The following is a 15,911-nucleotide window of genomic DNA, read 5'->3' on the forward strand; positions in this document are numbered from 1 at the left end:
ACATAAAGATGGCCTAGGCTATAAGAAGATTCCCAAGACCCTGAAACTGAGCTGCAGCACGGTGGCCAAGACCATACAGCGGTTTACCAGGACAGGTTCTACTCAGAACAGGCCTCGACTTGGTCGACTAAAGAAGTAGAGTGCACGTGCTCAGCGTCATATCCATAGGTTGTGGGTAGGGAAATATACATATAAGTGCTGCCAGCATTGCTGCAGAGGTTGAAGGGGTGGGGGGGGGGCAGCCTGTTAGTGTTCAGACCAAACGCCACACACTGCATCAAATTGGTCTGCATGGCAGTATTCCCAGATGGAAGCCTCTTCTATAGATGATGCACAAGAAAGCCTGCAAACAGTTTGCTGAAGACAATTAGACCAAGGACATGAATTACTGGAACCATGTCCTGTGGTCTGATGAGACTAAGATAAACGTATTTGGTTCAGATGGTATCAAGCATGTTTTGCGGCAACCAGGTGAGGAGTACAAAGACAAGTGTGTCTTGCCTACAGTCAAGCATGGTGGTGGGAGTGTCATGGTCTGGGGTTGCATGAGTGCTGCCGGCACTGGGGAGCTACAGTTCATTGAGGGAACCATGAATGACAACATGTACTGTGACATACTGAAGCAGAGCATGATCCCCTCCCTTCGAAGACTGGGCTGCAGGGCAGTATTCCAACATGATAACGACCCCAAACACACTTCCAAGACCACCACTGCTTTGCTAAAGAAGCTGAGGGTAAAAGTGATGGACTGACCAAGCATGTCTCCAGACCTAAACCCTATTGAGCATCTGTGGAGAATCCTCAAATGGAAGGTGGAGGAGCGCAAGGTCTCTAACATCCACCAGCTCCGTGATGTCGTCATGGAGGAGTGGAAGAGGACTCCAGTGGCAAACTGTGAAGTTCTGGTGAACTCCATGCCCAAGAGGTTTAATGCAGTGCTGGAAAATAATGGTGGCCACACAAAATATTGACACTTTGAATTAGGGGTGTACTCACTTTTTTTGCCAGTGGTTTAGACATTAATGGCTGTGTTGAGTTATTTTGAGGGCACAGCAAATTTACACTGTTGTACAACCTGTACGCTCACTACTTTTACATTGTAGCAAAGTGTAATTTCTTCAGTGTTGTCCCATGAAAAGATATAAGGGCTCTTTCACACGGAGCGGACCGCATTGCGATTCGCTCCGGCACTTTTTTTTTTTTTCACGGAGCGGATGACATTTGTGTCATACGCTCCGTATGTCCGCATATCATCCCATCCGTTTGCGGATGATATACGGACATAATGTAATGTCTATGGGCATTGCGGATGTCAGCGGATGACACCGCTGACATCCGATTTTCCTTCCTTTCCGTTTTTTGAATGGAGGAAAAATAGGGTTCTGTTCCGTTCCAAAAAACGGAACAGAACTGAAAGGAAGAAAATCGGATGTCAGCGGATGGTATTCCGCTGACATCCGCAATGCCATTGACTTACATTATGTCCGTAAATCATCCGCAAAAAAATAGGATGATTTGCGGACATACGGAGCGCCCGTGTGAAAGGGCCCTAATAAAATATTTATAAAAATGTGAGGGGTGTACTCACTTCTGTGAGATACTGTGTGTATTACACACACACAGCCGATATAAAATGTCTACACCCCCCTATCAGCTTTCTGTGCTGCAAAAAAAATGAGACAAAGAAAAATAATTTCAGAACTTTTTCCACATTATATTTGACCTATAAACTGTACAACTCAGTTGAACAACAAACTGCAATCTTTTAGGAGGAGGGAAGTAAAAATAAAAAAACTAGAATAATATGGTTCCATAATTGTGCACACCCTTAAACTAATACTTTGTTGAAGCACCTTTTGATTTTATTGCAGCACTCAGTCTTTTTGTGTAGGAGTCTATCAGCATGGTACATCTTGACTTGGCAATATTTGCCCTCTCTTCTTTGCAAAAACACTCCAAATCTGTCAGATTGTGAGGGCATCTCCTATGCACAGCCCTCTTCTGATCACCCCACAGATTTTCAATCTAATTCAGGTCTGGGCTCTGGCTGGGCCATTTCAAATCTTTAATCTTCTTCTGATGAAGCCATTTATTTGTTGATTTTGATGTATGTTTGGGTCGTTGTCATGCTGAAAGATGTTCAGTTTTCTAGCAGAAGCCTGAAGGTTTTGTACCAATATTGACTGGTATTTGGAACTGTTCATAATTCTCCCTACCCTGACTAAGGCCCCTGTTCCAGCTGAAGAAAAACAGCCCCAAAGCATGATGCTGCCACCACCATGCTTCACTATGGTATGGGTATGGTGTTCTTTTGGTGATGTGCAGTGTTGTTTTTGCGCCAAACATATCTTTTGGAATTTTGGCCAAAAAGTTTAACCTTGGTTTCATCCGACCATAAACACGATTTCCTTGATGCTTTTAGGAGACTTCAGATGTATTTTTGCAAAATTTAGCTGGGCTTGGATGTTTTTCTTGGTAAGAAAAGGCTTCCGTCTTGCCACTTTACCCCATAGCCCAGATAGATGAAGAATACGGGAGATTGTTGTCACATGTACTACACAGCCAGTACTTGCCAGATATTCCTGCAGCTCCTTTAATGTTGCTGTAGGCCTCTTGGCAGCCTCCCTGACCAGTTTTCTTCCCGTGTTTTCATCAGTTTTGGAGAGACGTCCAGTTCTTGATAATGTCACTGTTGTGCCATATTTTCTCCACTTGAACATGACTGTCTTCACTGTGTTCCATGGTATATCTAATGCCTTGGAACTTCTCCTGACTGAGACCTTTTTAACAATGAGATCCCTCTGATGCTTTGGAAGCTCTCTGCGGACCATGGCTTTTGTTGGAGGATGTGACTAAGAAAATGTCAGGAAAGACCTACTAGAACAGCTGAACTTTATTTGGGGTTAATCATGTTACACTTGATTAACTATAAATGATGGCAGGTGTGTACTGACTCCTATTAAACATGAGTTTGAATGTGATTGCTTAAAGCGGAGTTCCGGGCACAAAAACATTTTTTCAATGAACATACCCCCGGGACAGTCAGGGCTAGTACATTCCACAATGGCTAGCCTCTGATCTGTCCCGTTTCGCACTTGCCTGCAAGAAGAAATACTCACTTATAAAATGTCTTCTACAGCGTTGCCATCTCTGTTGTGGGCAGCTGAAGCCAGCGCGATCCTCTTCTGCGTCTTCTTCCGCGTCTTCTTCTCCCAGAATGCGCCTCCACGTCCCGTCTCGTCACTTCCGGTGCGGTGCCGCATTCCTACACAGCTTCTGGGCATGCGGCGTCGCACCGGAAGTGACGAGCGGGGCCGGTGCCGTCGCATTGATTCCTGGGAGCGATGACGTTCAGCTCCCAGGAATCATTGCAAACCGGAAGTGACGGCGCGGGCCACGGCCACAGAGGGAGGAAGTGGAAAATAGGTGAGTATTTCTTTCTACAATAACAAGGTAAGTAAAAAAAAAAATAATCCTAACTATCCAATTCTTTTTCAGGTGAAGAAGAGCAAGCGGATGGCCACAAAATCGATTAGGTCGATTTTGTGCCCGGAACTCCACTTTAATTCTGAACACAGCTACATCCCCAGTTATAAGAGGGTGTGAACACTTATGCAACCACATTATTTTAGTTTTTTATTTTTACTTCCCCCACCTAAAAGATTTCAGATTGTTTTTCAACTGAGTTGTACAGTTTAAAGGTCATAGTAAAGGTTGGAAAAGTTCTGAAATTATTTATCTTTGTCGCATTTTTTTACATCACAGAAACCTGACATTTTAACAGGGGTATGTAGACGTTTTATATCCACTGTATATATTTATGCACATTTCCCCATGTTTTATCTCTTTAACCCTTTTCACTGGCAGAGATTTTATGGGGTTTGTTGCACAGGTTTAAAAAAATCACTTTAGGCCTGCAGATTGGTTAAAACCCCAAACATATATAAAATATTAGCAAAGCAGAAAAAGAAATTGGTGGTAGTTCCAAATTTTTATGTCACATTATATTAATGCAATGGTTTATCAAGTGCAAATTTTCAGTAAAAAAAAGCAGTCGTAAAACTGGAACACAGGAGCTTTGTGTTGATAGCAACAGCAGACCACTGTTTTCTCTTCACGGGGAGCGATCGCGGCCACCGGACCTGTGAATCGGCTTCTCTGCTGGCGAGTGGGTGTGCGTGCACGCCCCCAGGATCGCTCCCGCGAACTGCCGTACAGGTACAGCGATTCGGGGGAACCTGCCGCCATATATAGGCAGCGGCTGGTCGGCAAGTGGTTAAAGGTGTTGTAAAGGCAGAGGTTTTTTTATCTTAATGCATTCTATGCTTTAAGATAAAAAGCCTTCTGTGTGTAGCAGCCCCCCTAATACTTACCGGAGCCCCATCTATATCCAGCGATGTGCATGACTGCCTCGGTTTTCCAGGACTCTTCCTCCTGATTGGCTGAGACACAGCAGCGGTGCCGTGGGCTCCTGCTGCTGTCAATCAAATTCAGTTAACCAATCAGGAGAGAGAGGGGACAGGGCTGAACCACAGCTCTGTGTCTGAATGGGCACATGGAGCGGTGGCTCGGGTCCGGTGCCCCCATAGCAAGCTGCTTGCTGTGGGGGCACTCAACAGGGACAGGCCAAATGAGCCGAAAAGGGACCCGAGAAGAGTAGGATCTGGGCTGCTCTGTGTAAAACCACCTGTACAGAGGAGGTAAGTATAACATGTTTTTTATTTTTAAAGAAAAAAAAAAAAAAAACGCGACTTAACAATCACTTTCAGTCTCAACTCTGCTATTGCAATCTGCATCAGTGTTTTGATTGCTTTGCTTGCTGCCAGATCCATCCTGCTCTTGAGCTATCCTTGCATTCTGTTCTCTTATTGCTGCTCGCCTTGTTCCTTTACCCAGTCCTGATTCTTCCTTCATAGAATGCATTAAGGTAAAAAAACTTTCAGCCTTTACAATCAATTTAGCTACTTATTCCCCTTCTCCCATTAGCTTTTGCTTATTTTTTGTACTATTTTTGTATTTAAACTTTTGTCATTTGCTTTTAAATTGTCTCTAACATAAAAATGTTTCAAATGTTTTGTAACATAAAAAATAAACGTAATAATTCCTGCTGTATTACAGCCCATTCAGACTGGCGCGATCCGACTTTGTGGGGCGACTTCGGCGCGACTTGCACGGACTTCATATAATTGAAGTTAATGCAAGTCGCCTCCAGGTCGCCCCGAAGTAGTACAGGACCCTTTTTCTAAGTCGGAGCGACTTGTGTCGCTCCTATTAGAACGGGTCCTGTGCTAATCTATGGCGATCGACCGGGCGCGACTTGTCAGCCTGACAAGTCGCGCTAGTCTGAATGGACCCTTAGAAATAATAACAGTTACTGCCAAATCAAAAGGTCGATCTGTGAAATGTAAAAATTGCTGTGGTCCATAAGGGGTGTACATGTGTGAGAGCTGAAGTGGGTTATAAGTTGTGACATTCACAAAACTGTGCACAGCAGCTTAAAGTTACACATTTATATTGCAGTGCTAGGATTGTGTATTGTGCCACAGATAACCATTCTCTTCTTGTTTCAGGGTGAGTAAATGTTGCTCCAGAATGGACAGGACTGCAAGTCACAGTTGCCATCTTCTACAGCAGCTGCATGAGCAAAGGATCCAGGGCTTGCTGTGTGACTGCATGCTGGTGGTAAAAGGAGTGTGTTTTAAAGCACATAAAAATGTGCTTGCAGCTTTCAGCCAGTACTTTAGGTATGGAGCAGTCTGATGTATTCTCTATCATGACTTTCTGCCTTATAGAATACTATTATGTTTTCTTTTCTGTACTAAAAACCTTTTTCTCTTACGTCCTCTGACAGTCGCAGCCCGTTCAGTAGCCTTCACGAGTGGGTATTGGCGCCCTCTGCAGGAGTAAGCTAGTCAGTGTAAGGAATAGCAAAAAATTTCACACTGAGACACACCTCTAGGGGGCCGTCCCTCAGACATTACCCAGACACACTTAGTACTGTTCTCCGGTTTCTTGCTGCCTAGCGTCAGGAGTAGGTCTAGGTGTTCCTAGCTGGCACCTATGCCTCAGTTTTTTTGTCTTTTTCTGTAGGTTGCGTCTTCCCACCCCTCACACCTGTACTGCTTTGGGACTTCCCACTCGTGAAGGCTACTGAACGGGCTGCGACTGTCAGGACGTTAGAGAAAATTTAGTTTTTGTAAGAACTTACCGTAAAACTCTTTTCTCTGAGTCCTCTGACAGTCGCAGCCCCCGCCCCTCTGATTTTCTTTTTTTGGGGGTTGATACCTTCCGTTACTGCTTGCTACGAAACTGGAGAACAGTACTAAGTGTGTCTGGGTAATGTCTGAGGGACGGCCCCCTAGAGGTGTGTCTCAGTGTAAATGTTTTTGCTAATCCTTTCACTGCCTAGCTTACTCCTGCAGAGGGCGCCATTACCCACTTGTGAAGGCTACTAAACGGGCTGTCAGGGCACTCAGAGAAAAGAGTTTTACAGTAAGTTCTTACAAAAACTCAATTATTTTAGTTTTGAATGGTAAAGGGAAGGGTCAGAATTTATTGCAGGCTCTGACCCTGTAAGCAATGACTAAGCACAGGTGTGTATATTAAAAAAGAATAGCGCGCAAATGCAAAAGAAATTACTACCAAATCTCAAGAGTCCATAAATAAAAATGGGGGTTTGGTCCCACCATATGGCCATATCGTGCTCAAGCCCACTACTGCGTCAAAGTACCCCATTATCAGTGGGTCCTACACTATCCATGAAAAAGAGATGAATCCAGCCCTTCTAACCCTTGGAGACAACACTCCTTGCTGGGAAAAATGTGCAAATGCACTACAGGGGACTCCTCCTATATCCATTTGATGGTGGACACTGATTGAGTACAGGTGTATGTGGGGGGTGGGGAGGGCTGCTCAACCTCGATAGTCTGGTCAGACCGAATACATAATAAACAGGCAAAAAATTTGGGGGAGCATACCCATGTATTTCCAAAGCTGCTGCAGCTATGAACCAAAAGACATGTATATTAAAAAAGAAGGTGTGTAAACGCGTCTGCTGAATTGTTCTTTGAACTGTGAGTGCATTTCATTTCTTCTCATGGATTTTTAACCTCTTCCCAACCGCCTGCCGCCTTTTTACTGCAGCATTGCAGCCCTCCTGCGCAAACCGACATAGACCTACGTTGGTCTTGTGCCCCGCCCCCACTCAGCATCAGGGAAGACGATGCACGGGGCAGGCGGCTCCAATTGCCGCCTGACACCCGCGATCACTCCCCGCTGAGAGAGAAGAACGGTCAGCTGTTGTAAACACAGCTGACCGTTCTTCTCTCTGGAATGATCATAGAGCCCCTGTGATCCTTCTATATAGGATTGCAGAAGTCGCACCGACTTCAAAGTAGTTCCTGCACTACTTTGCCACGATTTGATTGTGTTTTGAGGCATAGCCATAGCCATTGCTTTCAAAATCGTGGCAAAGTCTCGTCACATAAGTGTGAAAGGGGCCTTTTTGATAACCATGCCAATAAAATTGTACAGAGAAGGTAAGTATTACATGTTTATTATTAAAAAAATAATAATAATAATAATACTCTAAGCTTTTATAAACGCTTTCATGACCAAGCCAACACGTAAGCAATCATCATTGTTGTGGTAATATACACTTTAAAGCGGTATTAAATGCAGCTTGCGAGATCACATGTAATTCAGAGCGCATTGCTCCTTCATTACATGCGATCTCATGTGCGAATGCGAATTCAGCCATACACTTTGTATCGCTAAATTTGCACTTTATCCGCACCAAACTCGCACAGGACCCTTTTTTTCAGCCGCATCGGGATCGGATCGCACAGTGGTTCACACTTGTGCAATCCGATCCTGTGCGAACTGTCAGATCGCACTGCGATATGCGATCAAACTGGGGGTGTCGTTAACATTTAATTGACACCCCCTGCATATCGCATATGACAGTGTGAACTGCCAGAGGTGCGGATGCGATACGGGAACAGGCTGCATATTCGCAGCCTTCCCGCATCGTACAAGTGTGAACCGGCACTAAAACCCTAAAACCAAACATGTTATATTATGCAGCTTACCAATTATTAGATGTGGTGGATGCATTTGTTTTCTTTTCTTTTGCTTTTCCCCTCTCTGTTTTCACCTAGTGATCTGGCCAGTAACACACCTCCTGTATTACAGAGACACAACTCTGCAGGACTGACTACAGGGGGCACAGCAGACAGCAGCATTGTCAGTCTGGGGGGAGGGAACTGTTAGGCGTATTAGCAGATTTAAATACACTAACAAATTAGAGCCAAGCTCTAGCTTATACTTTATTATTAATTACAGCATTTTTTTTTCCTTTTGGGATAAAGACTTTTTATCTAAGTAAATTAAAAGCTGACAATTTTAACCACCCCTGCCAATATTAAATGGTTTGTCTCATCCTTGTAACTGCAAGGCAGCTTTTCTGTTGAAAAACAGACTTACTGCTTAAATCACTAGATGAAAATAGAAGAAAGTTAATCCAAAAAAAAAAGAAAACTAATGCAACCATCACATCTAAGGCCTGGTTCACACTAGTGCAGGCTGTGCGGCCCACATTTTCTCGGGTACGACAGCCTATTCATCTGAATAGGCTGCTGTACTGTGTAAAGACGCACAAAAAAGGTGCATGTATCTTTTTAAAAATGCGATTCCTGCACCCGCTATCGCACTGCGGGCTGAGATGCGTGGGGGTGCCATTCAGAATGAATGGCAGCCCCCCACATCTCGCAATAGTAGTGCGATTCGGCTGTGGGTGGTTGCGGGTGCGGGAATCGATGCAATACCCGCATCCGGAACCCATGGCCCATACTAGTGTGAACTGAGCCTTAGAATTGGTAAGCTGCAATACAATAAATGTTTGGGTTTAATACTGCTTCAAGTAACCCTTACTGGTGTAAAATCCGTGTGTCCTCCCTTCCCCCGCTAAAATATACCTGTTACCCATTTATTACAAATAAAAACTATGCAACCCTGATGTTTACGACTAGTCAAAGAGGACCTGTAAAAGAGTGCAGGATCCTAAACTTACACCATTCTTGTTCTTCCCTTCTGCAGATCTCTGTTTCAGAATACCTCAGTTCAGAAAAATGATGTCTTCCACTTGGACATCAAGAATATTGGAGGCATAGGTCAAATCCTGGACTTCATGTACACTTCACATCTTGACCTGAATAATGATAATATACAAGCTATGCTGGACATTGCACAGTGCCTTCAAGTTCAAAACGTCCTGAATATGTGTTACAATTTTTTAAAACTGACTACAAATGTGGAGGCTGTGACTCCCATTCCATGTAGCAACTCCGAACCCCTACCGGGCAATTACTCAGCGTTTAGTAACTCTGAATCCAGCGACCAACTAAGCACTCCATTACTGGAAGATCCAGTAACTGAGGCCAGACATTCTCAGCCATTGTTGACTGATAAGGACAATGCCCCTTCAGCTGAGGTCCCTAAACCCACATCTGTCACCGTCAACTCAAGTAGTAAGGAAATTCAGTTAAAGCAGTATGGTCAGCCCTACAAACTGCGGGACTTTTACAGTAAACTCTTCTACAAGGAGAATGCAGACAAGGCAGCAGAACAGGCTACAGCGGCCACCATTGAGTCTAATTTGACAGAATCACAGCCATGGACTTTGACTTCCTCTGAGTCGATATTGACTCCATCAGATTCTTTACCTCTGGAACCTCTGCCTGCATTTTCTCATACGTTTGTTTCCTCCCAGGATCAAGAAGCACCACCGCTGCAGTTCCCTACAGAAATGCGACTTAAAAAAGCCATTCACCTTAAGAAATTAAACTTTCTCAGGTCTCAGAAGGCAGCAGAAGAGTCAGTTCAGCCCATCGTGGTCTTGCAAAACACTGTAGAGGAAACGGTGTTCTCCAATGAGGTGCTTGACAATACAGAAAAGACCTTTCTAGACAAAGAAACTGACGGTGAAATGCTTGAGAGCATTGCTCAGGATGTGGAAGTGGAAAGAGCGGAGAGCCCTAATATGGAAGATACGGATGTATCGGTACCCAAGCACTGTGCGTGTGATCTGTGTGGCAAGACCTTCAAACACCCCAGCAACCTGGGGCTGCACAAACGTTCTCACACAGGTACAGTGAGGTAATGGTTTGATGTTTTCCACATGAAAGAGAAAAATAGCAAGCAGGCCATCACGGTACACAATAGCTTATAAAGCACTGAGTATTTATTATAGAGGCATAGCATCTGGTAACTTTTAGGTCCCTTGCATGACCACTCTTCACCACAACAGATCGGTGCCTCTTCGATGAAGCCCAATGTAGATGAAACATGTCGGGGGCGTGACCAATTGGCTGGGACCTAAGCTGAAGCCTGTCTTTCATATACCTTATGCTGGAGTTAAATACAGTGTGCAGCAGTACCTGTATTTAACTCCAGCCGTATTACACCCTTTACTATGTCATAGTTTAGCACAGCCTTTCTCAACCTTTTGCAAAACAGAGGAACCCTACAAATAATGTTCCGGTCTCAGAGAACCCCTGCTAAAACTGACTATATGTACAACTCATAATACATTGGTGTGATGATCATTGGGAAGAAATACCCCTTACAGATAGCTAAAAAGATCAATGGTGTCAGTGGGAACTTATCTGAGAGGCAGATATTGCTCTTTTTTTAACCCCTTCTGGACCGTCCTGCTGCAGTATATCTCCTGCATAAAATCACGTGCCTATATGTGTATTTGTGCACTGGGTCCGGGGCACGCCACTGTGATTTGACACAGCTGGAGCCAATCAGCAGGTCCGGCGGACCCATTGCTCACCAGCACCCAGTGGTCATTCTCAGGAGAGGCAGAGCGGCGGTCTTCCTATGTAAACAAGGCAGACCACTGGTCTGTGAGAGGGAAAGATGGAAAACTTGTGTTTCTGCTAAGCAGGAACACAGATCTCAATCTTCCCCCAGTCAAAGCATCCCCCACACAGTTAGCAAGCACTCCTTGGGAGCACATTTAACCCTTTGATCGACCCCTGATAATAACCCTTTCCCTGCCAGTGTCATTAGTACAGTGACGGTGCATTATTTTAGCATTGATTACTGTATTGGTGTCACTTAGTGTCAGATTTGTCTGCCACAATAGTCCCTCTAAAAATCGCTGATCGCCGCCATTACTAGTAAAAAACAATAAAAAAAAAACCAAAATCCGTAAATATAATCCCATAGATTTTAGACGCTATATCTTTTGCGCAAACCAATCAATATACACTTATTGGGATTTTTTTACCAAAAATATGTAGCAGAATACTTATTGGTTTAAAGTGATGAAGAAATTCGATTTTTACATTTTTTTTTATTGGGTAGGTTTTATAGCATAAAGTAAAAAATATTATTTTTTTTTTTTTTCAGAATTGTCATTTTTTTTTCTATTTTTGTTTATAGGAAAAAAAATAAAAACCGCAGAGGTGATCAAATACCACTAAAAAGAAAGCTCTATTTGTGGGGTAAAAAGGACATCAATTTTATATGGGTATAGCCTTGCACGACCGCACAATTGTCAGTTAAACTAACGCAGTGCCATATTGCAAAAAATGGCCTGGTCATTCAAGGGCTGAAGAAGTTAAGGAACCCCTAGCAACCTCTGGAGGGAGAGACCATGCTTTAGCGGGACTGAAAGTAGAACTATAGGCAAAACTTTTTTTTTTCATTTTGCATAAAGCAACGGAGAGTTATAACCCCTGTCAGATTTTTTTTGCTATCTGTGTCCCATTTCAGAGATTTACCTTCACTTCCTGTCCCATAGCCAAAGAGGAAGTGAGAGTAAATCCCTGCAAATAAGGCAATCCCTTGAGAACCCCCAGGTCACCAGAACTAGTGGCCCTATTGGAAGATTTCCCCTCTATTACCCATCTGGGGACAACCTAAAATTTGGAAATTGTAAACAGGACAAGTAGGGAGGGTGAATTTTCTTAAAGCGGAGTTCCACCCAAAAGTGGAACTTCTGCTTTAAGGCCTCCTGACCCCCTGACATGCCACATTTGGCATGTAATTTTTTTGGGGGGGAGTGGGTACCTAGATTTGACAGGTACTGCTCCCACTTCCGCTCAGTCCACTTCTCTCCCCCTCCTTCCCTGCAATCTTCTGGGACCTGTGACGTGTCCCAGAAGATTGCCCGTCCACTCAGGACGCGCAGGGTGACTCTCGCATGTGCACTCAGCACCCGGCTGTGAAGCCACAAGCTGTCACAGCTGGGGGCCCACACTAGATGCTGACGCTGCGGGGAGAAGAGGGAGAGAACCGAGGCTCCCGCCGGCCGCATCGCTGGACCGTGGGACAAGTGAGTATGTGTTTATTAAAAGTCAGCAGCTTCACTTTTTGTAAAGATAGTAAGATAATGAAGCTGCGCTTATCCAGTAAGTGTGTAACAAATGTTGGGTATACATTTGTCACTTTAAAGTGATAATAATACAAAGTAATTCCTGGATCATATATAAATATAATGTGACTGAAGTGCCGTGGGTATCCAAAATATTAATTTATAATATATATTATTAATATAATGTATATTATTAATATAAGGAGACTACAGTGCCAATATTGTGAGTGGTGACTGAGTGACACCAAGAAATATATAATAATAAAAAATGATAGACTTTTTGTAGCTGCTGACTTTTAATAAACACAAAAACAGGTGAAACTCTGCTTTAACAGAGGAACAGACAGCAATAAAACCTGTCAGGGGTTCTAATTCCTCTCTCCTCTATATCCAAAACGAAAAAAAAAAAAATGCATTTAGTTATACTTGAATGAGAGAAGCTATAGAAGCTTTCTTTGCATGAACTATCACGTCCCTAGACACATCAGGTTTTCAGTTTAGTAAATCTTCGAATGAACCCGATTCCCTAATGCCTTGTTCACATGACTTCATTCAGTTCTGCCTCTTAACTTTCAAAGGTAAAAAAAAAAGACGGGAACAAAGAACAATTTAAAATTCTATAGAGAAGAGTTGTTATTATTTACGTCAATAATTCTTACTCTTGTCAGAACAAATTACAGTTTCTTCTCCACAGTCCCTCGTGACAAATACTTCTGTCAGAGGCACTCCACTTTTTTTGTCCTTGGGGGTCACACCATCAGTGCACCATTTCCTGGAAACCCCAAGTGTCAGTTGACTGTTGTTTTGGGTTCCCCAAATGGTGTTTCTCAGTATTTCAGGAAAAATAAATAAATTTTGCCCTGATGACTTCATAAAATCCCCAAAAGGTTATATATTTTCTGGCAGCAGACACCCTAGGCCAGGGGTATCCAAACTTTCTAAGCAAAGAAACAGTCCACTGTCCTTCAGGCTTTGGGGGGGGGGGGGGGAGACTTTGGCCAGTGTGAATAAAAAATGCCCTAGCATCAAAGCCCTATCATTTGGTTTAATGGGAGGAATAGTGGCCCATTGTTTATAGCAATAAGAAGAATAGTGCCCCATTGATGGTGTCAATAGGGGGAATGGTGATCCATCATTGGTGTCAGTTGGTGGAATAGTGCCCAGAGAGCCAGATAAAGGCAAGCAAAGGGCCACAATTTGGAGACCACTGCCCTAGATAATAAAATAGTGGTAGTTCAGATTTTTTATGTTACCCTATATTAGCGCAAAGCTCTAGGAAATTTAAAGTTTACACTAAAGTTAATTGTAGGACACATAAATGCAGTAAATTACCCAATTTTTTGGTAAAATATAAAATATGAGGTTGCACAAGTAAATAGATACCAAACATGTCAAAACTTAAAATTGAATGTGCCTATGGAATGGCAACAAACTTCAGAACTGTATGTTTTCGATAGGCAACGCTTTTAAAGCCCCCTTTGGGTCATCCGTTTAGAGTTATGCAAGAGATCTGGTGCTAAAGATATTCTCTCTGTTTGTGGTGATATTTTTTTTTTTTTGAAAATCTGTTTATTGTTTCAACAAAAACAACAACATACAAACAGCAGGTGCAAGAGGTTCACTAAACAGCCCTACAACACATGACCATTGACAGGGAGAGCATTTAAGAGCACGGGGTGCCCACGCAGGGGCGAAATGACATTGGCATCAAAATGTAACAACACAGCAATAAATAGTATGGGACAGAGAGTACAACTGGAGCGGCAGCTCAGCCAATTCTCAGTCAGCGGCTAGGTGACCCTCGGGCCACCCAGGCAGGCAGCAAGCAACGGGATGGAAGAGTCCGCCAACCATCTGGCCCAGACTCTGTCATGCTTCTTGGGGCACCTCCTATGAAAGTACGTGTCCCTGTACAGCGGTATCACCGAATCCACCAGTGCCCTCCACCGCTGAAGCGAGGGGGGGGGGGGGGGGCGCTGTCTCCAGTGAAGCACTATATTCTTCCTGACGAAGAAGAGAAAGAGACCCATAAGAGTGCGATCCGCCACCCTAGGCAACAGGTCATCCAATAGGCCCAATAGTGCTATTTTAGGTGAGGGGTCAATTGAAACCTGCAAAACACCGTTCGCAGCTGCAAATACCCGCGACCAATAATCAGACAGATCCGGCCAGGTCCAGAAGATGTGAATAAAGTCCCCGGGAGTGTGGCCGCACCGCCAGCACTCCGGGGAGTGGGAACCATGTATCTTCTGTAGGCGATGAGGGATGAGGTAGGCCCGGTGAGCAATCTTGTATTGAACCATACGATCCCTGAGAGAGACCAGGATCTTAAAGGGGGAGTCCCACACCTGCCGCCAGTCCTCCGCGTCCATGTCCGGGACATCCCGAGTCCACCGATCCCGGAGACCCGAGAGCTCCGGAGAGAACACCCGAAGGAGATGGGCGTGAAGGACGGAGGCGGCACGACCGGAGCAGTCAAAGCGGAGGACCAGCTCCAGATCCGACTGCACCGCCCCCACCCCCCCTTGTGGGAACTGGGCCCTGAAGGCATGGGACAACTGTAGGTAACGGACTAAGTAGGATGGTGGCACCCCGTGGGAGTCCAGGAGTTGATCGAAAGTAGGAAGGGAGAGGTCTGTGGACAGATCCGAGATCTTTTTAATGCCATATTTGTTCCAGGCCACTGGATCAGGAAGGGAGTACAGATGGGGTAGGATTAATCCACAGCGGCGCATTAGGAGAGACCGCGGTGCTCGGGTACGCGCCTCTATCGCCAGGCCCTGACGCCAGGCCCTGATCGTCGTCCGCATGGAAGAAGTTAAGGCATACGGAGCCTTGGGGCCCCTGAAGAGCAGATGTGACAACGCCTCCACGGACCCCAACACCGCCGCCTCCGTCACCACTGCGGAATTGGAAGCGTCAGGAGACAACCACCATACCGCGGAGACTAATTGGGAGGCCAAGAAGTACTTATAGCAGTCCGGGAAGGCCAAGCCCCACTGTGACTGAGGTCTTATCAGCGTGGAGAATTTGTATGGGGGGGGGGAGGGGCGGGAGAGCCATAGGAAGGAGGAAAAGATTTTGTTCAAATTAGTAAAAAAAGATTTAGGGATCCATTGGGGCGAGTGGCGAAAGAGGTAAGTCAATTTAGGGAGGATCTTCATTTTTACTAGATTCACACTGCCCAATAGGGAGAGGGGAAGGTTCTCCCATGCCTTCAGCTTGGCCCGAATGTCCCTCACCACCGGGTCTAAATTGAGGGATATGAACTCAGTGGGATCTTTGGATACTCTCACCCCTAGATACATAAAGCTGTCAACCCATTGTAGCAAGAGATCCGACGGGCCGCCCCATCGATCGCGAGCAACTGGGATTTGGTCCAATTCACCCTCAAACCCGTCACCCTGGAGAAACCGTCCATTATAGCCAGAGCCCCCCGAAGGGAGGGACCTGCATCTTGCAAAAATAAGAGGAGGTCGTCTGCGTACAGTGCCACCCTCTCCTCCAGCCACGCCACCCGCAGCCC

At 44.8% G+C, this 15,911-nt stretch overlaps 1 protein-coding gene across 1 annotated transcript in view; it reads left to right on the forward strand.

The window, feature by feature from the left end:
• The window catches only part of ZBTB49 (zinc finger and BTB domain containing 49), a 130,926-nt gene that overhangs the window by 23,490 nt on the left and 91,525 nt on the right, over positions 1 to 15,911 (forward strand). Inside the window, exons 2-3 of the mRNA XM_082264183.1 lie at positions 5,571 to 5,744; positions 9,097 to 10,145. Of these exons, the coding sequence (XP_082120309.1) occupies positions 5,593 to 5,744; positions 9,097 to 10,145 (1,201 nt within the window). The 5' untranslated portion in view covers positions 5,571 to 5,592. The remainder of the gene's footprint in view (positions 1 to 5,570; positions 5,745 to 9,096; positions 10,146 to 15,911) is intronic.

This window comes from Pelophylax lessonae (assembly GCF_965119305.1).
Source record: "Pelophylax lessonae genome assembly, chromosome: 1".
NCBI lineage: Eukaryota > Metazoa > Chordata > Amphibia > Anura > Ranidae > Pelophylax > Pelophylax lessonae.